Raw genomic sequence first — 25,842 nt, forward strand, 5'->3', positions numbered from 1 at the left:
ATGGTAATGATGTTGATGACGGTGGCAATGACGATTGTGATCATGGATGACGATGGTGATGATGGTAATGATGGTGATGATAATGGAAATGACGATGGTGATCATGGTAATGATGGTGATGATAATGGTAATGACGATGGTGATCATGGTAATGATGGTGATGATAATGGTAATGACGATGGTGATCATGGTAATGATATTGATGACGGTGGCAATGACGATGGTGATCATGGTAATGATAATGGTAATGACGGTGATGATAATGGTAATGACGATGGTGATGACGGTAATGATGGTGATGATAATGGTAATGACGGTGATGATCATGGTAATGACGATGGTGATCATGGTAATGATGGTGATGATAATGGTAATGACGACGGTGATCATGGTAATGACGGTGATGATAATGGTAATGACGGTGATGATAATGGTAATGATGGCGATGATAATGGTAATGATGGTGATGATAATGGTAATGATGATGGTGATCATGGTAATGATGGTGATGATAATGGTAATGATGGCGATGATAATGGTAATGACGGTGATGATAATGGTAATGATGGTGATGATAATGGTAATGACGGCGATGATAATGGTAATGACGACGGTGATCATGGTAATGACGGTGATGATACTGGTAATGACGGTGATGATAATGGTAATGATGGTGATGATAATGGTGATGACGGTGATGATAATGGTAATGACGACGGTGATCATGGTAATGATGGTGATGATAATGGTAATGACGGCGATGATAATGGTAATGACGGTGATGATAATGGTAATGATGGCGATGATAATGGTAATGACGGTGATGATAATGGTAATGACGACGGTGATCATGGTAATGATGGCGATGATAATGGTAATGACGGCGATGATAATGGTAATGACGGTGATGATAATGGTAATGATGGTGATGATAATGGTAATGATGGTGATGATAATGGTAATGATGGTGATGATAATGGTAATGATGGTGATTATAATGGTAATGACAGTGATGATAATGGTAATGATGGTGGTGATAATGGTAATGATGGTGATGATAATGGTAATGATGGTTATGATAATGGTAATGACGGTTATGATAATGGTAATGACGGTGATGATAATGGTAATGACGGTGATCATGGTAATGATGGTGATGATAATGGTAATGATGGCGATGATAATGGTAATGATGGCGATGATAATGGTAATGACGGTGATGATAATGGTAATGACGGTGATGATAATGGTAATGACGGTGATGATAATGGTAATGACGGTGATGATAATGGTAATGACGGTGATGATAATGGTAATGACGGTGATGATAATGGTAATGACGACGGTGATCATGGTAATGATGGTGATGATAATGGTAATGATGGTGATGATAATGGTAATGATGGTGATGATAATGGTAATGATGGCGATAATGGTAATGACGACGGTGACAACGGCGATGACGGTGACGATGGGGCTGTCCCCTTCGAACGACGCCGCCGGCGCGGAGGCGGCCACCCCACGCCACGGCGTACCGCTGCGGTGGCGCCGGGCGCCAACACCGGCGCCGTGCCCAACCCCCGGCGGGGAGCGGGGCCCCCCACCGTCACGGCCGTCCACCTCGGACCCCCTCTCCTCCACCTCCGCTCTCTCCAATAGCTCCAGCACCTCCTGCTCCTGCGTTTGGGAGGAGGGCGGTGGGGAGTGGTGGTGGGGGGGGGAGTGGTGGGGGGAAGTGGTGGTGGGGGGGGGAGTGGTGGGGGGGATGACTCAAGAGGTCAAGGGTTCGATCCCAACCCTCACACCTGCAGGGTATTTGGAGTTTGCGTGTCTCTCTGATCACCATCACGGTGGCTAGGATATGTCGACTACCTCGCCTGGTACATAGGAGTTTCGTGGGTGCGATTCCCACCCCGTCCCCTGCAGTGTATTTGGAGTTTGCGTCTCTCTCTCTCTCTCGTCGTCATCATCACGGTGGAGGGGCTGTGATGCTGGCGGCCACGCACGCACAGCGGCGACCGTTGCCCCCCCCCCCCACCCCCCCCCCCACCCACCCACCAACCCCCCCCCCCCGCCACATTTGGCAAGGGCCCTCCTGAAAACGAGTCCCCGAGACTCGGCGAGGGCTTCCTTCCTGGGGTGAACGAAGCAAACGAAAGCTGAAAAATGTGCAGGGAAACTGCGGCTCAAACCCACTCACCACCCCGCCTACTAGCGCTTCCCCCGGTGGCCCTGCACCAACCCCCCCCGGTGGCCCTGCACCAACCCCACCCCCGGTGGCCCTTCACCAACCCCCCCCCCCCCCCGGTGGCCCTTCACCAACCCCCCTCCCGGTGGCCCTGCACCAACCCCCCCCCCGGTGGCCCTTCACCAACCCCCCCCCCCCGGTGGCCCTTCACCACTGCAAGCTGTGCCGGCGTTCGCTGCTGGCGGTTCTTGACGGCGGCGCTGGCGCCCGCGTACAGCAGCGCCCGCACGGCGTCGGCGCTGCCCGCGCGCGCCGCCTCGTGCAGCGCCGAATCCCCGCGCCGGTTCGCCAGGCACACGCTGGCACCGTGCTGCGGCAGGCAACACACACACGTGGCAACACACACGTGGCAACACACACGTGGCAACACACACACGTGGCAACACACACGTGGCAACACACACTTGGCAACACACACGTGGCAACACACACGTGGCAACACACACACGTGGCAACACACACGTGGCAACACACACGTGGCAACACACTCGTGGCAACGCACTCGTGGCAACGCACTCGTGGCAACGCACACGTGGCAACGCACACGTGGCAACGCACACGTGGCAACGCACACGTGGCAACGCACACGTGGCAACGCACACGTGGCAACACACACGTGGCAACACACACGTGGCAACACACACGTGGCGACGCACACGTGGTGACGATGGCGGCTGTGCGTCCAATGCCGCTCTAGGTGTGTGTCTATAGAGGTGCAGGCATGGGTGTGTATGGGCGTGTATGGGTGTGTATGGGTGTGTATGGGCGTGTATGGGCGTGTATGTGTGTGTATGGGTGTGTATGTGTGTGTATGGGTGTGTATGTGTGTGTATGTGTGTGTATGTGTGTGTATGGGTGTGTATGGGTGTGTATGTGTGTGTATGCGTATGGGCGTGTATATGCGTGTATGGGTGTGTATGTGTGTGTATGGGCGTGTATATGCGTGTATGGGTGTGTATGGGTGTGTATAGGTGTGTATGGGTGTGTATGGGTGTGTATGTGTGTGTATAGGTGTGTATAGGTGTGTATGTGTGTGTATGTGTGTGTATGTGTGTGTATGGGTGTGTATGGGTGTGTATGTGTGTGTATGTGTGTGTATGGGCGTGTATGGGCGTGTATGGGCGTGTATGGGCGTGTATGGGCGTGTATGTGTGTGTATGTGTGTGTATGGGTGTGTATGTGTGTGTATGGGCGTGTATGTGCGTGTATGGGTGTGTGTATGGGTGTGTATGTGTGTGTATGGGTGTGTATGTGTGTGTATGTGTGTGTATGTGTGTTCCCGCTCACGGCCAACACCAGTGACGATTATCTGAACCGGTCCCGGGCCTCCCCTAGGTCGACTCAGCCTCAAATGAGTACCTGGTGCGGTGTCTAAACATTGCCACTAGGGAGACAAAGGCGGTCGGGCGTGGTGCTGGCCACCCACCCCCTCGTGTACCGTTCCGGCCTTCATAGGTGCTCGCTAACAGCACTTGCCCCTACAGTCTGTTAAGGCTATATGGGGGATCTTTGTTTTGTCTTTGTATGGGTGTGTATGGGTGTGTATGGGTGTGTAGATGGGGATGCAAGTAGGCGCGCCTACGGGGGAGCAGGCGCGTCCATCGGCCCTGCCGCTCACATTCGCTGCGAGAGGCCACGTCCATTCCCCCACTCGGTGTCTTCGGAAGCCACCGAGCGGGAGGCCAACCTGGACGTCCGGCTGCCGGCTTCTCCCGTCGCACAGAGGAGGAGGAGGAGGAAGGAGGGAGGAGGAGGAAGGAAGGAGGGAGGAGGAGGGAGGAGGAAGGAGGGGGGAGGAGGAGGAGGTGACCGTCACCTGTACGAGGAGCAGCACAGTGAGAGCTGAGGGGGCGACGCACGCCAGGTGGAGCGGGGTGTTCCCGTCGCGGTCTCGCTTGTTGACCTTTGCCCCGTGCTCCAGGAGGATGTCGGCCACCTGTGCACCGACACACGGATACACAGCGACCCACCCGCTCACTACCCCACCCACTCACACCCCCACCTGCTCACAACCCCACCCACTTATCCACCCACCCGCTCACAACCCCACCAACTCATCCACCCACTCACACCCCCACCCAACCACACCAACTCATCCACCCACTCACAACCCTACCCACTCATCCACCGACCCGCTCACAACCCCACCCACTTATCCACCCACCCACCCACTCACAACCCCACCCACTCATCCACCCACCCACCCGCTCACAACCCCACCCACTCATCCACCCACCCACCCGCTCACTACCCCACCCACTCATCCACCCACCCACTCACAATGCCACCCACTAACAACCCCACCCACTTATCCACCCACCCGCTCACAACCCCACCCACTCATCCACCCACCCACCCACACCCCCACCCACTCATCCACCTATCCACTCACTCACACCCCCACCCACTCACACCCCCATCCACCCACTAACCGCCCCGGCCCACTCGCCCACTTGCCCACGCCCACCTGCGCGAGGCCCAGCCGGGCGGCGGTGTGCAGCGGGGTGTGGCCGCTGCGGTGCGTGCCGACGTCCGGGTCGGCGCCGTGCCGCAGCAGCGCGGTCGTGACCTGGGCAGCGGCGCCGGCGTTGGCGCAGGCCGCGTGGAGCGGCGTGAGGCCGTCCCGGTCGCTCGCGTTCACCGAGAGCCCCGAGGCCGACAGCAGCGACGCCCGCTGTGCCGTGCACACGCACAAACACGCACGCGCACACACACACACAGACGCACACACTCACACACACACACGCACGCGCACACACACACACACGCACACACGCACACACTCACACACACACACGCACGCGCACACACACACACTCACACACACTCACACACACACGCACAAACACGCACGCGCACACGCGCACACACGCACTCACACACACAAACACGCAGGTGCACACGCGCACACACGCACACGCAAGCACGACAGCAACATTCGCCATTAAGTACCCGTGCCAGGCTACGTGCACTTCACGGCCACGTGAAGTGTCGAACGCCCACTGGCAAGGAGGTCACGGGACAGAGCCAGGTGCCACGGGTTGACCGACTGAGATGACTGGCCTATGCACAACACGCACATGTACACATGCACACAAAAGGCAAAGATCCCCTGGAAAGGTTTCACAGACTGTTGGGGCAAGTGCTGTTCGCGAGCAGCACCTATCAAGGCCGGCACGGCACACGAGGGGGGTGGGCGGCCAGCGCCACGCCCGGCCGCCTTTGTCTCTCTAGTGGCCATGTTTACACACCGCACCAGGTACTGATTTGAGGCCGAGTCGACCTGGGGGAGACCCAGGACCGGTTATAATAAATCGTCACCGGTGTTGGTGGCCTTTATGAGCAGGAATCGAACCCGGGTCGCCGGGTTCGTAGCGCAGCGTAGCGCTAACCGCTGCACCACCGCTACCGCATCAAACGCGTGCAGGGACGCATCTACTCTTGCGCGTGACGACGGCAGCGAGATGCTCAGGAGCGAGCTGCCAATGTCGAGGTCTGCTACTGCCGCTCGCCACGGCGAGAGGGCCTCAGGAGGCGGGGAGAGTCCGGGTCGTTTTGCCGTTCCTCTTCCGCCTCCCTCCGTTGAAACGAGCCCAGACTACACCGGGTTTACCGCTGCGGTCCACGTAGTTTTGGGTTGCACGGCCACGTTTTTTTTTCTTCTTTTCTAATTTTCGCACCCCTGTCCCGTGTCTTTAATGTTAGATTCATGAAGGAGATGTGGGACGCATCGGCCTGGTGGTGATGTCCTGATGCGGGTTGACAGTCCCTCCCACTGGGAGGGAGGGAGGGAGGCTGTGGGGGTGAGGCGCACATTCCGTTCGTCCGCGTTTGCTCCTCGGCAAATCTGGATTCGAATTAACGACGACCATTCCCATCGACGGCGGTACCAGTTGCGTTAAGGGGGAAACGAGGAAAGGAAAACAACTGAAACTATTTTTTATTTTACCAGGTAAGGCCCCACTAGGCTGTGTTAGCTTCTTTTTCAGAAGCGACCAGGCCACAAACGATAGCTCAACCAAGCGGCCGCTTATCATCGTGTGGTACCGCAGCCACCAAGCTCTTTGCCACAGTGGTTAGTGCACTGCCCGCCACAAACCCGGCGACCCGAGTTCCATTCCCAGGCACGGCTAACATTGGTGGTGAATGTCTGAACCGGTCCCTGGACCCCACACGTAGGTCGACTCAGGCTTAAGAGAGTACCTGGTGCGGTGTTCAAAACATCGGGGGGGACAAAGGTGGCCCCGGGCATGGTGCTGGCCACAAAACAAATTGTTAACGCTACTCGCCAACAGCACTTGCCCCAAAAGTCTGCTAAGGCTGTGGGGTGGATCTTCGCCTTTGTCTTTGTGAGTGCACGCACCCTCTGTTGAGGCTGGCACGTCGCGCACTGGCACAGCGGGTGGCACAGCTGGAAGGTCGGGGGGAACGCCTCTGTGTCGCTCTCGTCGCTGTCGTCTGTCCAGCCCAGCAGGAAGCGCGTCTGTCCAGCCCAGCGGGAACCGCACGGGGAGGGGAGGCGGACACACCACGCACAGTCCTGTTAAACCACGTGATCATCGCTGAAGACATATCTTGTCTCTCCCCTCTCATCTCACTCCCCTCCACGCACTCTCCTACCTCTCCCCTCTCATCTCACTCCACTCCCCTCCACTCACTCTCCTACCTCTCCCCTCTCATCTCACTCCACTCCCCTCCACGCACTCTCCTACCTCTGCCCTCTCATCTCACCCCACTCCCCTCCACGCACTCTCCTACCTCTGCCCTCTCATCTCACTAATTCCCTCCACGCACTCTCCTGCCTCTCCCCTCTCATCTCACTCCACTCCCCTCCACGCACTCTCCTACCTCTCACACACACTGACAGAGAACCACACTCAGTGACCCACAGACTCTGAGACCCAAAAATTCCCAGAGTGACCTAGACTCAGCCACCCACAGTCACATCGTGACCTACAGACTCCGACACCCACAGATTCACATGACCGAGACTCCGAGACCCACAGATTCACATGACCTAGACTCCGAGACCCACAGACTCACGTAGTGACCCACAGACTCCGAGACCCGCAGACCCAAAGAGAGACCCGTAGGCTCGCGTAGATACCAACAGACTTGCGTAGGCACCCACAGACCCGCACAGGGAGGGAGCCGCGATGCCCGCGTGCACCGCGGCCTCGTCTACGGACGCTGCCCGCGCGAGGACCCTCCTCGTCGCGGCCGGGCCCACGCGGGGGCAGAACGCTCACCATGACGAGGTCCCCGTCGGCCACGGCCTTCAGCAGGCGCTCCACCTGCACACCCGGCACGCGCGCCCGCGGGAGACGTTCGGAGTTTGGGACTCGTCCCGCAAATGGGACTCGACGCCCGTGAGTCGCATAGCACAGCAGCAGAAAGCCGCGCGGTGGGTTCCCCGACCGGATGACGACGGCTACGATGATGACGATAACGATGATGGCGACGATAGTGATGGCGGCGATGATGATTGTAGCGCCGCTGGAATAACAGCGGCTGGGCTGAACGACCAGCAGCACCACCACCACTAGCACCAGAGACAAATCCCCCATATAGCCTGAAGAAGCTGTTTGGGCAAGTGGTGTTAGCAAGCACCTATGAAGGCCGGAACAGCACACGAAGGGGGTGGGTGGCCAGCATCACGCCAGGCCGCCTTTGTCTCCCTAGTGGCAATGTTTCCTACACACTACATGAGGTTCTAATTTGAGGCCGAGTAGACCTAGAGGAGACCAAGGACAGGTTCAGATAATCATCACTGGTGTTGGCCGTGAGCGGGAATTGAACGCAAGTCGCCGGGTTCGTAGCGCAGCGCGCTAATCGCCAGCACCACCAGCACCACCACAACCAGCACCACCAGCACCACCAGCACCACCAGCACCACCACAACCTACCAGCGCCAGCACCACCACAACCAACCACCAGCACCACCAACCACACCACCACCAGCACCACCAGCACCACCAGCACCACCAGCACCACCACAACCAGCACCACCAGCACCACCACAACCAACCACCAGCACCACCACCACCACCAACCACACCACCACCAGCATCACCAGCAACCACCAGCTTCAACACCACTAGCACCAGCACCACCACCACCAACCACACCACCACCAGCACCACCAGCAACCACCAGCTTCAACACCACTAGCACCAGCACCACCACCAGCCACACCAACCCCACCAGCCCCACCACCACCAACCACCACCACCACCAGCACCACCACCCGTACCTCACGCATCCTGCTCTTCTCGTCGTCGCTTTGTGACTCCAGCATCGTCGCCGACAACGACAGCGACGACGCGTCCGACAGCGTGGATGAGCGCCGGCTACTGTTGCTGCACTCCGGGCTCCGATTGGCCGAGGGCGACGGCCTATCGGATGCCTTGCTGCTGTCAGGTGGCTGAAAGCGACCAAGGTGGGCGGGGGGAGGGCACAGACCCGGGTCACGAAACAAAACGACAAACTAAACTATTTTTTTTTATTTTACCAGATAAGGGCCACCGAGCTACGAAACTTTATTTTTTAAGCGACCCTGCCACAAACGACAGCTCAACCAAGTTGCTTATCGAGTGCAAATTTAATAGCAGCTACGTACACTCGTGAAGGGCTGGGATGGCTGAAATGGCGAGAGATGTTTTGGTGTGGTGGGCGATAAGAGGGTCCCCAGTTTGGTTGCAGGGAAAAGTGTGCAGTGTATAGTGTAGTGTATAGTATAGTAGTGTATAGTGTAGTGTATAGTGCAGTGTATAGTGTAGTGTATAGTGTAGTGTATAGTGCAGTGTATAGTGTAGTGTATAGTATAGTAGTGTATAGTGTAGTGTATAGTGCAGTGTATAGTGCAGTGTATAGTATAGTAGTGTATAGTATAGTGTATTGTATAGTGTAGTGTATAGTGTAGTGTATAGTGTAGTGTATAGTGTAGTGTATAGTGCAGTGTGTAGTGTAGAGTGCAGTGTATAGTGTAGTGTGTATAGTGTAGTGTGCAGTGTACAGTGCAGTGTACAGTGCAGTGTATAGTGCAGTGTGTATAGTGCAGTGTGTATAGTGCAGTGTATAGTGCAGTGTATAGTGCAGTGTATAGTGTAGTAGTGTATAGTGTAGTAGTGTGTAGTGTAGTAGTGTATAGTGCAGTGTATAGTGTAGTAGTGTATAGTGTAGTAGTGTATAGTGTAGTAGTGTATAGTGTAGTGGTGTATAGTGTAGTGTATAGTGTAGTGTAGTAGTGTATAGCGTAGTGTATAGCGTAGTGTATAGCATAGTGTATAGCGTAGTGTATAGCGTAGTGTATAGCGTAGTGTAGAGCGTAGTGTAGTGTTGTATGGGGATGCGTGCTGGGGCACAATACAAAGGGAGGACCAAGCGATGGCAGTCACAGAGATGAGGATGTTGCGGTGGATGTTGGGGTTGAAACAAGGAAGGAGAGGGGCGTGAGAAATGAAGGCGAGGAAGACTCAAGGGGGTAGAAATCACAGAGAAGGTGAGCGGGGAAAAGGCCGCTGTGGTTCGTGTGCAGAGACAACAGGAAAATTACGTGGGTAAGAAGGTGCAAGTGGTGCAAGTGGAAGGAAAGAGATCAAGAGGAAGGCTGAAGAAGAGGTCGGGGGGGGGGGGGGGGGCGATGTGGTGGGATCGAACACAATGGCCCGAGGAGCGGAAAGAAATATGGCGCTGGACAGGGCGGCGTGGAGACAGAGCGGCGTGGAGACAGGAGAGCGTGGAGACAGGCGAGCGTGGAGACGGGGCGGCAGAGTAGGTAACGTTGTGATTTCGGCCAACAGCGGATACCATGATTGCTTTGCTTTTTCGTTACGACAGGAAACCGGTGGAACATGGAGGAAATCCATGCAGAACAGCACCGCCAGCACCACTGCCAGCACCACAACCAGCACCAAAAGACAAAGCTCCCCCGTATAGCCTTAACAAGCTGTTGGGGCAAGTGCTGTTAGCAAGCACCTATGAAGGCCGGAACAGCACATGAGGGGGTGGGTAGCCAACACCACGCCCGGCCGCCTTTATCTTCCCAGTGGTGATGTAGGTAATCATTTGAGACCGAGTCGACCTAGGGGAGGCCCAGGACCGGTTCAGATAATCGTCACCGACGGTGGCCGTGAAGGGGAATCGAACCCGGGGTGGCCGGGTTCGTAGCGCGGCGGCGATAACCGCGGCGCCGCCGCTCCCCGCACACAACCAGCAGCACCGACTTTAAACAGGGCCAACGCACCTCGTCAGAATGCAGACTGGAATTGTGGATCAGAGCCATCACCTGCGGAAGAGACACGGGGGTGGGTGGGGGGGTGTGCAATACATCAGACACAGCCTCTGTGCACACGGACGACGGCCCCCTACTTTCCCGACCCCAGTCCAATCCACCGCGGGTTCCCACGCTCCCAAGCGGCCGCGACACTGCGGCGGCGGTGGTGGTGGTGGTGTCGGTGGGCAGAATGAAGGCCGGGCTGCGCTGGTCTGGCGACAGGGCGACTTCGTGTAAAGCCCCGGGTCACGTCCGCCGGTGCCGTCACCCACGCCCGCGTGACCGCACGGACGCTGCTCGCCGTCACGCCCGCACGGGCGACGGGCACGGCCGGCTACGTACGGCGCCAAACAAGTTCAACGTACGCCGCCGCCGTTGCCGCCGCGCCGAAGGCCTCGCCAAGCACCACACGGTGGCGGGTGGTCAGGGTCACAGCTGGCCACATTCCACCGCGGCGGTCGGTGTGGGTTGGGGGAGCGTGGGACGGTGGAAGCGCCATGGTGCGCTACGACAACCAAAATGGATTTTGCCGTACAGTGCTCTGCTGCCCGTAATGTAGCCGCCTGCAGCGCCCGATATAGCGACGTCGGCTGGTAACGCTGCGCCCGCCGTGGCCGCTTCACCGGGCCCTCCCGTTTCTCCCTCCACCTTTAGAAATGCGCGCTTCGAGCGTCTCTGTCTGCGATGCATTTCCACGTGATAAGCCACTTCGTTGAGCTATCATTCGAGGCCAGGCAGCTTCTAAAAAGGAGCCACGTAGCCCAGTGGGCCTTGCTTGGCGCTCACGCAGGCACGGGGCCCCCCCCCCCCCCCCCCCAACCCTCCACTCACCCGCGAGTTGAGCGCGCACGTGAGCGCCGTCTCGCCGGCGCGGTTCTGCAGCTCGGGCGCGGCGCCGGCCTCCAGCAGGGTGGCCACCACGGGCTCGTAGCCCCAGCGCGCCGCCACGTGCAGCGGCGAGTCCCCGCGGTCGTTCTGGGCGCTGGGGTCGACGCGGCGGCCCCGCGCGCTGAAGAACACCAGCGCCTTCACGCACTGCCGCCAGCACACGCAAGGCAGGGGGGGAAAGGGCTTCACGCACTGCCGCCGCGATGGGCTCGAGAGATGTTGACCACCTCGCCTGGTGTGCAGGAGGTCGTGGGGTCGATCCCGACCCCCTGCTGTATATTTGGAGTTTGCGTGTCTCTTTCTCTCATCATGATCATCACGGTGGCTGGGAGATGTTAACTACCTCGTCTGGTGTGCAGGAGGTCGTGGGTTCGATCCCGATCTTGGCGCCTGCTGCTGTATATTTGGAGTTTGCGTGTCTCTTTCTCTCATCATCATCATCACGGTGGCTGGGAGATGTTAACTACCTCGCCTGGTATACAGGAGGTCGTGGGTTCGATCCCGACGCTGACTGCTGCTGTATATTTGGAGTTTGCGTGTCTCTCTCATCATCATCATCACGGTGGCTAGGAGATGTTAACTACCTCGCCTGGTCTACAGGAGGTCGTGGGTTCGATCCCGACCCTGACTCCTGCTGCTGTATATTTGGAGTTTGAGGTGTTTCTTTCTCTCTCTCTCTCCATGGGTCGAGTTAATTTTTTTTTCCGGATCCCTCTACATTTAGAATCAGCGTCACGCGTTTAGAGTATTTGTGGCTGCTATACATTTCCACGTGATAAGCCATGAGCTATCGTTTGTGGCCAGGTCGCTTCGGGAAAAAAAAAAAAGCTGTACAGCTCAGTGGGCCTTGGTACAACAAAAATAATAATGCGTAGTTTTATAGTTTTAACCTTAACAGGCAGTTGGGGCAAGGTGAGCACTGTGCCCGGCTGCCTTTGTCTCCCTAGCGCTGATGTTTAGATGCACAGCACCCATTTAAGGCCGAGTTGACCTAGAGGAGCACAGGCGGTGCTTCTCTGACAGTCAACTCGTGGCACGCGTGCCTGTGTCGTAACCTGCCAGCGAACCTTCGACACTTCACGTGGCCTCAAAGTGCACCCAGCCTGGCACAAGCGCTTTGGTGATCATCACGGCCGGCCAGTGGCGGATGGAGGCTGCTGCTGTTGTCGTGTGGGGAACAGCGGCGCAGCGGGGTTAGCGCGCTCCCCTACGAATCGATTCCCGCTTACTGCCAACATCGGCGAGGGATACCTTCACCGGTCCCAGGCCCCATCTAGGTCGACTCCACCTTAAATTAACACCTGGTGCGGCGTGTAAACATCAGCAACTGGCGAGACAAAGTCGGCGGTGCGTGGGGGTTGGCCACCCAGCCCTTCATAGGTGCGCCGTGCCGGCCTCCATAGGGCGCACTTGCCCTAACAAGCCCGGCAAAGGCCGGACGGGGGTCGTGAGCCTTTGGGCGGGTGTGCCCCACTGAGGCCTGCAGTGGCCCGACAGTCGGTCGCGAGGCAGAGCGAAAGCAGCCCCGGCGAGCAGGCGACAGAAAGCGCGCCACAGCTGTCTAAGGCAAGTGACACCCAAATCCTCTACAGTTGCTAAAAGGGGAAGAGTGAGATTTGCGCAACGTTTGGTTTACACTTCCTCCTTCCTTCCCCTACCCGCACCGCCTCCCCCCCCCACCCCCCCAACAATTATATTCTGAACGCGCACCACCCTCCGATTGATCACCATCGTCACTGCGCTCGGTTGAACCCAGGAAAGCCCTCGCCGAGTCTCGACGCTCGCATTCAGGAGGGTGTTGCCAAGCTTTCGCAGAAGTGCTGCTGCTGCTGCTGATCCTGCTGCTGCTGCTGCTGCCGTGAGATCCCCAATAGAGTAATTTGCAGGTAACGTTTCAGCATTGGGACGCTGCGATTTTGGCCTGCCACGTTTTTCGTGGTCAGGTGCGATGTTGCTGCTGCTGTTGCTGCTGCTGCTGCGTGTGATCCAAACGGAGTCATTTGCTGGTTATTATTCAGCATTGGGGGCGGTGGAGGGGGGGGGGTTATTGTTTGGCCGGGTTTTATGTTTTGTTTTAGCTATTGAAGGGAACCAGAGAACCGCAGAGGAAACCCACTCAGAGCAGGTGGAGAGAGCGAGAGAGAGAGAGCGAACACACAAATCCCACAAAGAAAAGCGCCACAGTCTGGAATCGAACCCGGGCGCTCCTTGCTACGAGGGCGGTCAAGACCCCCCAGGGCCCACCCGGTCGCCTCGCTCCTCTCGCCCCGCTCTTGCCGTAACCACCCCCCACCCCCACCCCCAACCCTCTCTCACCGCCTCGTGCCCCCCACCGCAGGCCAGGTGCAGAGGCGTGTTCCCGCTCATGTCCTCGGCTGACGGGTTGGCGTTGCGATCCAAAAGCAGCAGCTGCGTGGGGAAGAGAAGATCCGACAACGCCGACGAGGGGGGCAGCGGATGAGGGGGGCAGCGGATGAGGGGGGCAGCGTGCGACCGGCTCCAATGGGAGGGCGACACGCGGCCAGGGAGGGCGACGGGAAGCCCGGAGCAATGGCTGGGGCCGTCCTCAGAGCGGGCTCCAGGCAGGCGTGGCTTCGAGCCGGCTCACTTGAGCCCAAGTCAAGCCTGAGCCGAGACGAAGAATAAGGGGGCCGGGACAGACTGTCTGAGCCCCCCCCCCCCCCCCCGCCGCCCCAACTGGGACCGTCCGGGACAAACTGGGGGACGTGAGCCAGCGTCAGCGCAAGGCCCGCGGGCCACTGGCGGCCCCTGGTGGCTTTGAGTGCGGCCCACGACAAGTACACAAGAGAGAAAACGCCCCTTGCCGTCGTGCTGCCGTCAAACCCCCCCCCCCCCAATGGGTTTCAAACGTGTGGGGGACCCTCACGCTGACGATGTCTCATCGGTGGAAGTGGGCCCTGCCCTCCCACCGCCCACTAACACCCCCCCTGGAAATCAGTGATGAACACCGGCGCTAAGCGGCGATCATACTCACCGCGGCAGCCTGGTGGCCCCGCGAGCAGGCCGAGTGGAGCGGCGAAGCGCCGTGATAGTCAACCGTGTTCACCACCGCGCCCGCGGCCAGCAGCATCTCCAGCAGGGAGAGGCGCCCTGCGCGCCGCCGTGGAGGGAGCGAGGGAGCGAGGGGCGAAGGAAGTGACATCACAAAGTTAGCCTACATTTTTTTTTTTAAAGTACGTCGCCTAAATGTCTTAAAACCGGTAAACGCACGGCGGCCTTCGTCGCCATCCCCCACCCCTCCCCACTCCGAAAACTTCACAATCAAAATATTGTATTTATACTGCAAGGGGAATCTGATGAGCTATAACAGCTCTTTTCACTGATGTCCAGCTGGCGCAGGGGAAGAACGTCACAGGCAGGACCCTCCCTGGAAAATTATGTCCCGAGACTCGGCAAGGCTTCCCCGTGTAAACAAGCATGAATGACAACAAGAGTAACAATCATAATTTCACGTACCGTTTTATAAACACGTGCTGCTGCGCTGCAAAAGCGTGGCGACACCACTGGCCGGACTCCAATGCCCCGTGCCGGTCGGCGGTCACGTAAAACGAAGCTAAGTTAAACCTATTCCTATATCTTGCTACTGGCAAAGGAAGTCTCATAATGTAAATGCTCACCCCGAGCCCTCAATACTCTGATAGTGCGCTGTTTGTTGAGTTGTATGCCTTTTGGCGTCTTCTGGTCCAACACCAGTGGAGACTAGGCTCTAAGAAAAGCCGTCTCGGGTGTGGACCAATCAAATTCAAGGACAGTGCATATTATTATCAGAGTTGTCTTTTTTGTTTGCATTTTGACTGCTTGTGTTGTGGTTATTGCAAACATGATGCCTTGAATAAAGGTGTCAGTTTTTGTGCCAATAAAAAGGGTAAAACCTATTCCTATAACCTGAAGCTAAACTACTTTGATTGTTTACCAGGCAAGGCACCACCTGAGCTACACCGCTCTTTATCAGGAAGCGACCTGGCCCATCGCGAATGATAGCTCGCCCAAGCGGCCCATCATCGCGTGGACATTCAATGCAGCAGCCAAACAGCGGCCGGCGTTAAACGGCCAACGTGACGATCAAGAACACGCGTGAGGGCGAGGAGCGAGCGATGTGCGGGGGGGGGGGGGGCTGCGGGGGTTGGGGTGCGACCGCGGACCGTGCTGAGCGGCCACGTGCAGCGGCGTGAGGCCGTGGTCGTTGCGCGAGAACGGCGTCACCACCGAGGGGTCGTTCAGCCGCCTGCGAGGGGGTCGAGGGGGCAGCAGAAGGGGAAGGGGGGGGGGGGGTCGGGGAAGCCGGCAAAGGTCAAAGAACGGACGGAAGGGCAATCCGTCGTGGTACACTTTTGGGGTTAGGGTCACGCAACGATCTGACAAAATCTGTCGTCGTCGTCGTTGTCGTCGTCGTTTCCCGTGCCACGGTGCGCGTCTGTGCGACGGCGATTATCATCCGAACCAGTCCTGAGACCCCCCCCCCCCCACCCCCCTAGGTCGACTAGGGAGACAAAGGCGGCCCTGGGCGAGGTGTGGCCCACACCACCCACCTCGGGCGCCATGCCGGCGTTCATACGTGCCTGCCATTGATAACATCGCTTGCCCCAACAGTCTGTGAAGGCTACACAAGGGGGATCTTTGGGTGTGTACGTGTGCACTTCCCGTGGCCCCAAAATGCACCTGGGCCTGGCACGGGCGCTGCGGTGACCGTCACCATCGCTTAGCACCGAATGGCGGCTATTGGTATCGGTTCGTGTGTGTGCGTGTGCGTGCGTGCGCGTTCGTGCCGCACCCGGACACGATCCTCTCGCACGAGTCGCACGAGCACAGCGGGTGGCACAACGCCGCGTCCGCGCCGCCTCCTTCCCCGCTCGTCAGCAGTCGCGACACCTCCTCGTCGCGGCCACTCGCCACGCACTGCACGCGCACGCGCACGAGGCCAGCCGAGGGCGAGAGGGCACCGTGGCGATTAGCCAGACCTCGGCACGGATGTGCATCCGTCTCTTCTTCCACTGGCACATCTAAACCGAGCCAGCTGCGGGAGGGGGAGCCAGGCTCGGTATGGGTGGTTTTCCACCGACACTTCCGAGCCGAGCTAGAGTGGGGCCAGCGTGGTGAGCACGGATGGCTACGTGCGGTGCGCAACAAAGTTCAATAAACATTCGGGTGGTTATCCACTGCCACATGCGAGCCGAGCCAGAAGCAAACAACAAAGAAGACATCCGAAACTGGCTCAGAAAGGGGGGCCAAGCAGGGCCCCAACACGGCTCGGTCTTCCGCGGTGGTGAAAACATCCAATGGGGGGGTGGGTGGGGGGGGGGGGGGGGGGCGAGCCTCCCGTGCCGGCGTGCCGAGCTGCCGGCTCGCATGGACGGGGAGCAGAGCGAGGTGAGAGGGGGTGGGGAGCAGGCGGGGGAGGGGGGGCGAGTCCGCGGAGGATCTCCCCCGCGTCGATGGCGACGCGGGATGGGGGAGCCGGAGCCAGCGGTGGCGACGAGCTCCCGCGCACGGGGACGGGGCGGGCGGCGGCGGTCACCTCGAAGAGGAGGTCGATGGCGCAGGCAGAGGGGGCGCGGGAGATGGCGCCGCCGGGCGAGCTCCACGGAGACCCGTTGCCGGGCAACCCCGTGCCGCCCGCCTGCGCACAGGAGACGAGAATGAGCGCGAGGACGACGACGAGGACGACGACGAGGACGAGGACGAGGACGACGACGAGCCGACCGAGATGACGATGCACTGGGACGACGATGGTCAGGGCGATGATGACGGCGACACACGGCCGTGGCGATGCCGACGAGGAAGCTCACCCCGGGAGTGAGGATGCCCGCGTGGATGTGCTCCACCGCGGCCTCAAACGAGGTGAGGCAGTAGCCCAGCTCGTCCTCCAGACCCCCGCTGAAGCGCAGGTTCTTCACGTAGCTCAGGTTCGCGCGCCTTGCAAACGCGCGCACGCACACACACACACACACAAAATAAAGACAAAGATCCCCACGGCACGGCACACGAGGGAGTTGGGTGGCCAGCACCACGCCCGGCCGTCTTTGTCTCCCCAGTGGCGATGTTTACACACAAATCCAGGTAGTACTCAATTGGGGCCGAGTCGACCGAGGGGAGGCCCAAGACCGATTCAAATATTCGCCGCTGTTGTTGATCGAGAGTGGGAATGGAACTCGAGACGCCGGGTTCGTAGCGCGGCGCGCGCTAACCTTCGACACTACCGCTCCCCCAACACAACAACAACCGCCATTCGCCATTAAGTGGCAGTGACATCACCACGGCGCTTGTGCCTGGCTACGTGCACGTTAAGGCCACACGCACGCGCGCACGCACGCACGCACACAATCCCATTGACACATACACACACGATGAGACCTACTGTCAGCAGTAAGGAAGGGGTTCTCACCAGTTTGGGATTTCGGTTTTGACGACGAGGAAGATGAGAATTGGCAGCAGGTCGTCCGTCGTCATCGCCTGGACGTTGACTGTGCGCGGGAACACGGGTCACATGGCGGCACACACGCGTGTCTCATCGCCTGACAGGTAGGGTTACACACACACACACTCTCTCTCTCACCCAGACATACACACACAGCAGCGCACACACGCACTCACCCAGACACACACATTCGCACACAGTAGCACACACACTCACTCACCCAGACGCACACACACAGCACATACACTCACTCGCACAGACACACAGACACACAGAGCACACACACACTCTCTCACCCAGACGCACACACACAGTAACACACACACTCACTCGCACAGACCCAGACACAAAAAGACAAAGATCCCCCGTATAACCTTAACAGACTGTTAGCGAACACCTATGAAGGCCAGCATCGTACACGCCCGACGGCCTTCATCTCACTAATGCCAATCTTTTTACACATTGTACCAGGTACTCATTTGAGGCTGAGTCGACCTAAGGGAGGCCCAGGACCGGTTCAGATAATCGTCACTGGTGTTGGCCATGAGCGGGAATCGAACTTGGGTCGCCAAGTTCGTAGCGGAGCGCACTAATCACTACACACACGCACACACACCCACGTGCGTGGCACGAGTGGCAGAGAAAGTGGCTGGTGCCGAGCGGGTACCTCTGTGGCTGGGCCAGAGCAGCACACACCCACCCACTCCCACCCTCACTCGCCCAGACGTGCACACACAGCACACACAAACTCACTCACTCACCCAGACACACACAGCACACACAAACTCACTCACTCACCCAGACACACACACACACAAACTCACTCACCCAGACACACACACACACAGCACACACAAACTCACTCACCCAGACACACACACACCCACCCACTCCCACCCTCACTCGCCCAGACGCGCGCACACAGCACACACAAACTCACTCACTCACCCAGACACACACACACACAGCAGACACAAACTCACTCACCCAGACACACACACAGCACACACAAACTCACTCACCCAGACACACACACACAAACTCACTCACCCAGACACACACAGCACACACAGCAGACACAAACTCACTCACCCAGCCACACACACAGCACACACAAACTCACTCACCCAGACACACACACAGCACACACAAACTCACTCACCCAGACACACACACAGCACACACAAACTCACTCACCCAGACACACACACAGCACACACAAACTCACTCACCCAGACACACACACACACAGCACACACGAACTCACTCACCCAGACACACACACACACAGCACACACAGCACACACAAACTCACTCACCCAGACACACACACACAACACACACAAACTCACTCACCCAGACACACACACACAGCACACACAAACTCACTCACCCAGACACACACACAGCACACACAAACTCACTCACCCAGACACACACACACAAAACACACACACTCTCACTCACCCAGACACACACACACAAACTCACTCACCCAGACACACACACACAGCACACACAAACGCACTCATCCAGACGCGCACGCATGCACACACACACTCTCACTCACCCAGACACACACACAGCACGCACAAACTCACTCACCCAGACACACACACAGCACACACAAACTCACTCATTCTCCCAGACGTGCACACACACAAACTCACTCACCCAAACACACATACAGCACACACAAACTCACTCACCCAGGCGTGCGCACGCACACACACACACAGCACACACAAACACACTCACCCAGACACACACACACAGCACACACAAACTCACTCACCCAGATACACACACACAGCACACACAAACTCACTCACCCAGATACACACACACAGCACACACAAACTCCCTCACCCAGACACACACACACAGCACGTACAAACTCACTCACCCAGACACACACACACAGCACACACAAACACACTCACCCAGACGCGCACGCACGCACACACTCTCACTCACCCAGACACACACACAGCACACACAAACTCACTCATTCTCCCAGACGTGCGCACACACACACACACTCACTCACCCAAACACACATACAGCACACACAAACTCACTCACCCAGACGTGCGCACACACACACACACGCTCACTCAGACACACAGCACACACAAACTCACTCACTCACCCAGGCGAGCGCGCACACACACAAACTCACTCACTCACCCAGGCGAGCGCGCACACACACACACAATCACTTACTCACCCAGGCGTGCGCACACACACACAGCACACACACACAAACTCACTCACTCACCCAGGCGTGCGCACACACACACAGCACACACACAAACTCACTCACCCAGACACACACACACACACAGCACACACACAAACTCACTCACTCACCCAGACGTGCACACACACACAGCACACACACACACATACACAGCACACACACATACATAGCACACACACACACACAGCACACACACACACACAGCACACACACACACACAGCACATACACACAGCACATACACACAGCACACACAGCACATACACACAGCATACACAGCACATACACACAGCATACACAGCACATACACACAGCATACACAGCACATACACACAGCATACACAGCACACACAACACACACAGCACACACAACACACACACAGCACACAAACAGCACACACGCACGCGGCACCTCTGTGGCTGGGCGAGAGTAGTACGGTGTGCACGGCGCTACGCAGGCACAGCACACACACATACAGCACACACAGCACACACACAGCACAGCACACACACAGCACACAGCACACACACACAGCACACACACACACACACAGCACACACACACACAGCACACACACAGCACACACACACAGCACACACACAGCACACACACACATACACAGCACACACACACAGCACACGCACACACACACAGCACACACACACAGCACACACACACACAGCACACACACACACAGCACACACACACACACACAGCACACACACACAGCACACACACACACAGCACACACACACACACACAGCACACACACCACACACAGCACACACACACAGCACACACACACAGCACACACACACACACACGCGAGTGGCACCTCTGTGGCTGGGCGAGAGCAGTACGGTGTGCACGGCGCTACGCAGGCACAGCACACACACAGCACACACACACAGCACACACACACACACAGCACACACACACACAGCACACACACACACAGCACACACACACGCGTGCGGCACCTCTGTGGCTGGGCGAGAGCAGTACGGTGTGCACGGCGCTACGCAGGCACAGCACACACACAGCACACACACACAGCACACACACACACACAGCACACACACATACACAGCACACACACATACACAGCACACACACACACGCGTGCGGCACCTCTGTGGCTGGGCGAGAGCAGTACGGTGTGCACGGCGCTACGCAGGCACAGCACACACACACACAGCACACACACACAGCACACACACACACAGCACACACACAGCACACACACACAAGTGGCACCTCTGTGGCTGGGCGAGAGCAGTACGGTGTGCACGGCGCTACGCAGGCACAGCAACTTCTCCTGTGACGTGCGGCACCGGTTCAGCTGGCCCAGCACTCGCTTGGCGCGCGGGATGTTGATGCTGCAGCAGACACAATAGCAGACAAAGGTCCCCCGGGTAGCCTTTTCACGAGGGACGTTTGGGGCAAGTGCCCCGTTAGGGAGCAGCGCGACGAGGAGGAGGAGGCAGTGTGTCCAGGAACCCCACGCTCGGCCGCCTTTGTCTCCCCGCTGCCGACGGTGACGCGCAGCCCTGGGTACTCGTTAAAGTGGCGGCTCTTAACCTTTACTGCAGCCTCTCACCCCCACTTTTTGGTTCTCATTCGAAAATGCACCGTGAGTAAATGCGCAGGGATTGACGAATCAAAACTAAGTCGTTCCTTAACGCGCCCGTGGTTACTTTGTGCTTTCGATGGTTTACCTTCGAGAAAAAAACTGGCCATGGCTAGCACACCCAGGGGGCGCGTGCACCCCCGGTTACGAAACCACCGTGTTGAAGGTTCCCCTTAATGGCCAGGCCTGAAGGCTTGTTGTATTACATAGCCACGCATTCTGGGCGGGCAGCTAAACCTGAGGTCAGAGGTGATGCCGAGGTCCTTGAGCTGCAGGTCCTGCAGGGAGCGTGTGCGTTTGTTGAAGGCTGCGTCCTGCACACGAGCACAAACACAAAGACCCCCCCCCCCCCCCCATATAGCCTTAACAGACTGTTGGGGCAAGTGCTGTTAGCCAGCACCTATGAAGGCCAGCACAGCACACGAGGGGGTGGCCAACACCACGCCCGGCCGCCTTTGTCTCCGTAGTGGAGGTGTTTACACATCGTACCAGGTACTCATTTGAGGCCGAGTCAACCTAGGAGAGGCCCAGGACCGGTTCAGATATTCGTCACCTGGTGTTGGCCGTGAACGGGAATCGAACCCGGGACACCAGGTTCTTGGCGCAGCGCGCTAACCGCTACACCACCGCTCCCCACACATGCACACACACGCGTGCACACACAATTGCATGATCGCATGCATGATGGAGGTTGCAGTTGTGTCTTCTAGAGATGCCAGCGTTTGTGTGCGACTGCGAGCGAGCGGTAGGCAGGCAGGTAGATAAACATGCGAGCAAGTGGGTTAGTAGGTGGCGAGTGGGTACATAGGCGAATAAGTACATGAATAGGTATGCGAGTAGGTAGGTAGGTAGGCAATTAGGTACGTAAACGGGTAGGTAGGTGAGTAGGTAGCAGGTAGGTAGGCGAGTAGGTAGGCGAGTCACACCTGGCTGGCCTCCATGGTACCGATGGCCTTGAAGATGGCGTCGTGGGTTCCGTTCAGAACGTACATCTGTGGCACACGCGATCACCACGCTCACCACACCGTATAGCCCGAGCAGACTGTTGGGGCAAGTGCTGTTAGCGAGTGGCACCTATAAAGGCTGGAACGGTACACGAGGGGGTGGGTGGCCAGCACCCCGCTCGGCCGCTTCTGTCTCCCTAGTGGCGATGTTCACATACCGCGCCAGGTGACCATTTGAGGCCGAGTCGACCAATGGGAGGCCCAGGACCGGTTTAAATGATCGTCACTGGTGTTGGCCGTGAGCGGGAATCAAACTCGGGTCGCCGAGTTCATAGCACAGTGCGCTAACCGCGACACTACCACGCGTTCACCCCACACACACACACACATCCCACTCAGCACGCACACCACACTCACCACACTCGCCACACCCTCACACACCACTCATCCACATACACCACACGCGCCCTCACCACACACATCCCACACTAACCGCGTGCCCTCAGCCCACCAGGGTGAGGAGGGCGAGTGGCTGAGCTAGTTAGGTGAGCCCTTAGGCAGGCGAGTGGGTGATTTGCGAGCTAGGCGAGCGGGTGAGCTGGTAAAGCGGACGAGTGGGCGAGCTGTGGCGGTGAGCGAGCGGGGGAGCTGGGCGAATGGGTCAGCTGATGAGGCAGGCGAGTGAGCGGGCAGTTGTGGCGAGTAATGCGGGTCAGCCGGTGAGCTGCTGAGCATTTCAGGTTGGCGAGCCTGGTGATCTGGGTGAGCAGGATAGCCGGGGTGAGGTGGGTGAACGGCTGAGCTGGCGAGGCGGGCGAGTAGGCGGGCGAGTAGGCGAGCACTCACCTCCACCGCCTGCTTGAGGAGCTTGAGGGAGGCCTCCTGCCTCGCCAGCGATTTCTGCAAAGCACAACGACGGGCGCCGTCAGCCATCGCCGGCGGCCACGATCTATCCGCTATCATCGTCGTCATCGTCGTCGTCATCGTCGTCGTCACCCCCTAGCCGTGACGACGCGTCCTGCCCAAGCCACACCCCTCTAGCAGCTGTGGATGGTTGTGGTGATGTCTCTACTGCACGTGCTCCTCAGTGTAATCATCATCACCATGGTATATCCACTGCTGGATGAAGATCAATGTGATGGTGGTGGTGGTGATGTCTCTACCCTGCGTGTGGCCTCTACTGCACGTGCTCCTTTCGCTGCCCTCTCAGTGCGATTCCAGGCGTGCGTCCAGTTGCTAAGAGGAAAAATCCGCAGTGCAGTTAGTCTGCCACAATGCCTATTATCGCATTTGTTTACCCAGCAAAGCTTTGGCCAAAGGGGGCAATGATACTGCTCTATGCGATCCCAATTGAGTTACCCACAATAATGGGGGGTTTTTTTCACGTTAGATTGCGTAAATACGAATGCGTCGTTCAACCCACCGCCACCCGACACAGCCAATTAGAGAGGTTTGTCACGTAAACAGAACGTGCCAATTCCTTACTCGTTCAGCGATAGCCGGTGCATCGGAGAGTAAACCCACGACATTTACGACTCCGCGCAGAGAGGGCACGCCCCGGTCGGGCATCGAACCCAGGCTCCCTGTGCCACCGTGCCTTAACTGGGCCAAAGCCTGTGCCGCTGGGGGAAGTTGCTCACCAGCTGTGGGTCCTTCAGCACGACCTGCAGACACTTGCTGTACAGAGCGCCGACTGCATCCTGCACACACAAAACAAAAGGCAAAGATCCCCCGTATTGCCTTTAACAGACTGCTGGGGCAAGCGCTGTTAGCGAGTAGTAGCAACTGAAGGCCGGCACAATGCACGAGGGGGTGGGTGGCCAGGCCAGCACCACGCCCGGCTGCCTTTGTCTCCCCAGTGGCGATGTTTAAAGAACGCACCAGGTACCCATTCAGAATGATGAAACCTAGGGGAGGTCCAGATAATCGTCACTGGTGGTGGCCACGAGCGGGAATCGAACTCCGGTTACTGGGTTTGTAGCGCATCGGCGCTAACCGCCACACCACACGTACGCACTCATGCGCGCGCGCGTGCGCGCCAATAATGAGTACGTGTGTGTACAATGCACACGTAGCAACATCGCCCCCTGCTGTGAAACTACTGCATAGGGGCAGCTGCCACTGGGGGTGACCTGCGGCAAGACCACAGAGCAACATGATGAAAATGCCTTGCGAATTACTCAAATGTGTGTATGTTGAACTTAATTCGCACCGTCCGTAGCCAAACGCACTAATTGGGGTGGTGAGAATGACATTGCACACGGGCCGCAACATCGCCACCCCTACAGCAAAACTCCTGCAGACAGCGTCCGCGAGACAATGCACAGCCTTCTGTCGCGACGGCATTCGGCGCTAGAAAAACGACAGCGCCAAAAGCCAAATCTACTCCGTTATTGTCAATGATAAATATACACCCCCGTCTCTCCACGCCACCCCCTCCCTCCTCCCCCCTCCCTCCCTCCCTCCCTCCCTCCCTCCCTCCCCGCACGGCTCACGATGTGGTGCCGCAGGCTCCTCCCCTCCAGCTGGCGGAACGACGCGGTGAACACCGCGATCCGGCGGTCCACGTCTCTCCGCGCCCCCGTCGTCACCGACCCGCCTCCTCCTCCTCCTCCTCCTGTGCCGCCGCCGGCCAAGGCCGGCGACTCGGCCCACGCCAGGACCTCGCGGCACTCGTCCATGGAGCCGGGGCCCAGCGAGGCGGGGGCCTGGAGCGCGGCGCCGGAAGAGGCTCCCCCCGGGCAGGACGTGGAGAGGGAAACGGTCGCCATGGAGACACCGGAGCCCTCTGCGTCTGCGGGGACAATGTGGGAGAGACCGCGCGCGGGCGAGTCGAGCCTCGGAACTCTCGTCCGCGCGGCGCTCGCCACGCTGAGTTGGCGTGCGGCTGCCCGGGTGAAGACGTCACGAAGGTCGCGCTCATCACGCACAAAGCGCTTGCCACGAATGAACCGCGATGATGCGCAGCCAACCGCGGCGATCGTAGGTGCGGGGGAAGGGCAACCAGCTGAACACAAAAAGCAGCTCGAAAGAAATTCGTTTTCCAATCGAGTGCATTGCTCCGGTGGCTTCCTAACATCGGAGGAGGCGTTCACAGACGGCCGCAGAAGCGCATCCGAAAGCGCCTCGCGACGACGCGGTGACCACCGTCTTCGTCC

The 25,842-nt window shown here is 58.1% G+C and overlaps 1 protein-coding gene across 1 annotated transcript in view; it reads right to left on the reverse strand.

The window, feature by feature from the left end:
- ANKRD27 (ankyrin repeat domain 27) overlaps window positions 1-25,842 on the reverse strand; it is a 40,479-nt gene that overhangs the window by 9,153 nt on the left and 5,484 nt on the right. The window contains exons 5-26 of the mRNA XM_032977434.2: window positions 25,180-25,478; window positions 24,325-24,384; window positions 23,531-23,584; window positions 22,667-22,732; window positions 21,978-22,054; window positions 21,368-21,489; window positions 17,815-17,893; window positions 17,219-17,345; window positions 16,948-17,049; window positions 16,204-16,328; window positions 15,575-15,657; window positions 14,407-14,522; window positions 13,728-13,820; window positions 11,355-11,558; window positions 10,494-10,535; window positions 8,502-8,672; window positions 7,498-7,542; window positions 6,612-6,731; window positions 4,716-4,922; window positions 4,065-4,184; window positions 2,400-2,558; window positions 1,536-1,677 (exon numbers count right to left, since the gene is read on the reverse strand). Coding sequence (XP_032833325.2) covers window positions 1,536-1,677; window positions 2,400-2,558; window positions 4,065-4,184; window positions 4,716-4,922; window positions 6,612-6,731; window positions 7,498-7,542; window positions 8,502-8,672; window positions 10,494-10,535; window positions 11,355-11,558; window positions 13,728-13,820; window positions 14,407-14,522; window positions 15,575-15,657; window positions 16,204-16,328; window positions 16,948-17,049; window positions 17,219-17,345; window positions 17,815-17,893; window positions 21,368-21,489; window positions 21,978-22,054; window positions 22,667-22,732; window positions 23,531-23,584; window positions 24,325-24,384; window positions 25,180-25,478 — 2,613 coding nt within the window. The remainder of the gene's footprint in view (window positions 1-1,535; window positions 1,678-2,399; window positions 2,559-4,064; window positions 4,185-4,715; window positions 4,923-6,611; window positions 6,732-7,497; window positions 7,543-8,501; window positions 8,673-10,493; window positions 10,536-11,354; window positions 11,559-13,727; window positions 13,821-14,406; window positions 14,523-15,574; window positions 15,658-16,203; window positions 16,329-16,947; window positions 17,050-17,218; window positions 17,346-17,814; window positions 17,894-21,367; window positions 21,490-21,977; window positions 22,055-22,666; window positions 22,733-23,530; window positions 23,585-24,324; window positions 24,385-25,179; window positions 25,479-25,842) is intronic.

This window comes from Petromyzon marinus, chromosome 63 (genome assembly GCF_048934315.1).
Source record: "Petromyzon marinus isolate PM22_M1 ecotype Great Lakes invasive population chromosome 63, UKy_Petmar_22M1.pri1.0, whole genome shotgun sequence".
NCBI classification, from domain to species: Eukaryota; Metazoa; Chordata; class Hyperoartia; order Petromyzontiformes; family Petromyzontidae; genus Petromyzon; species Petromyzon marinus.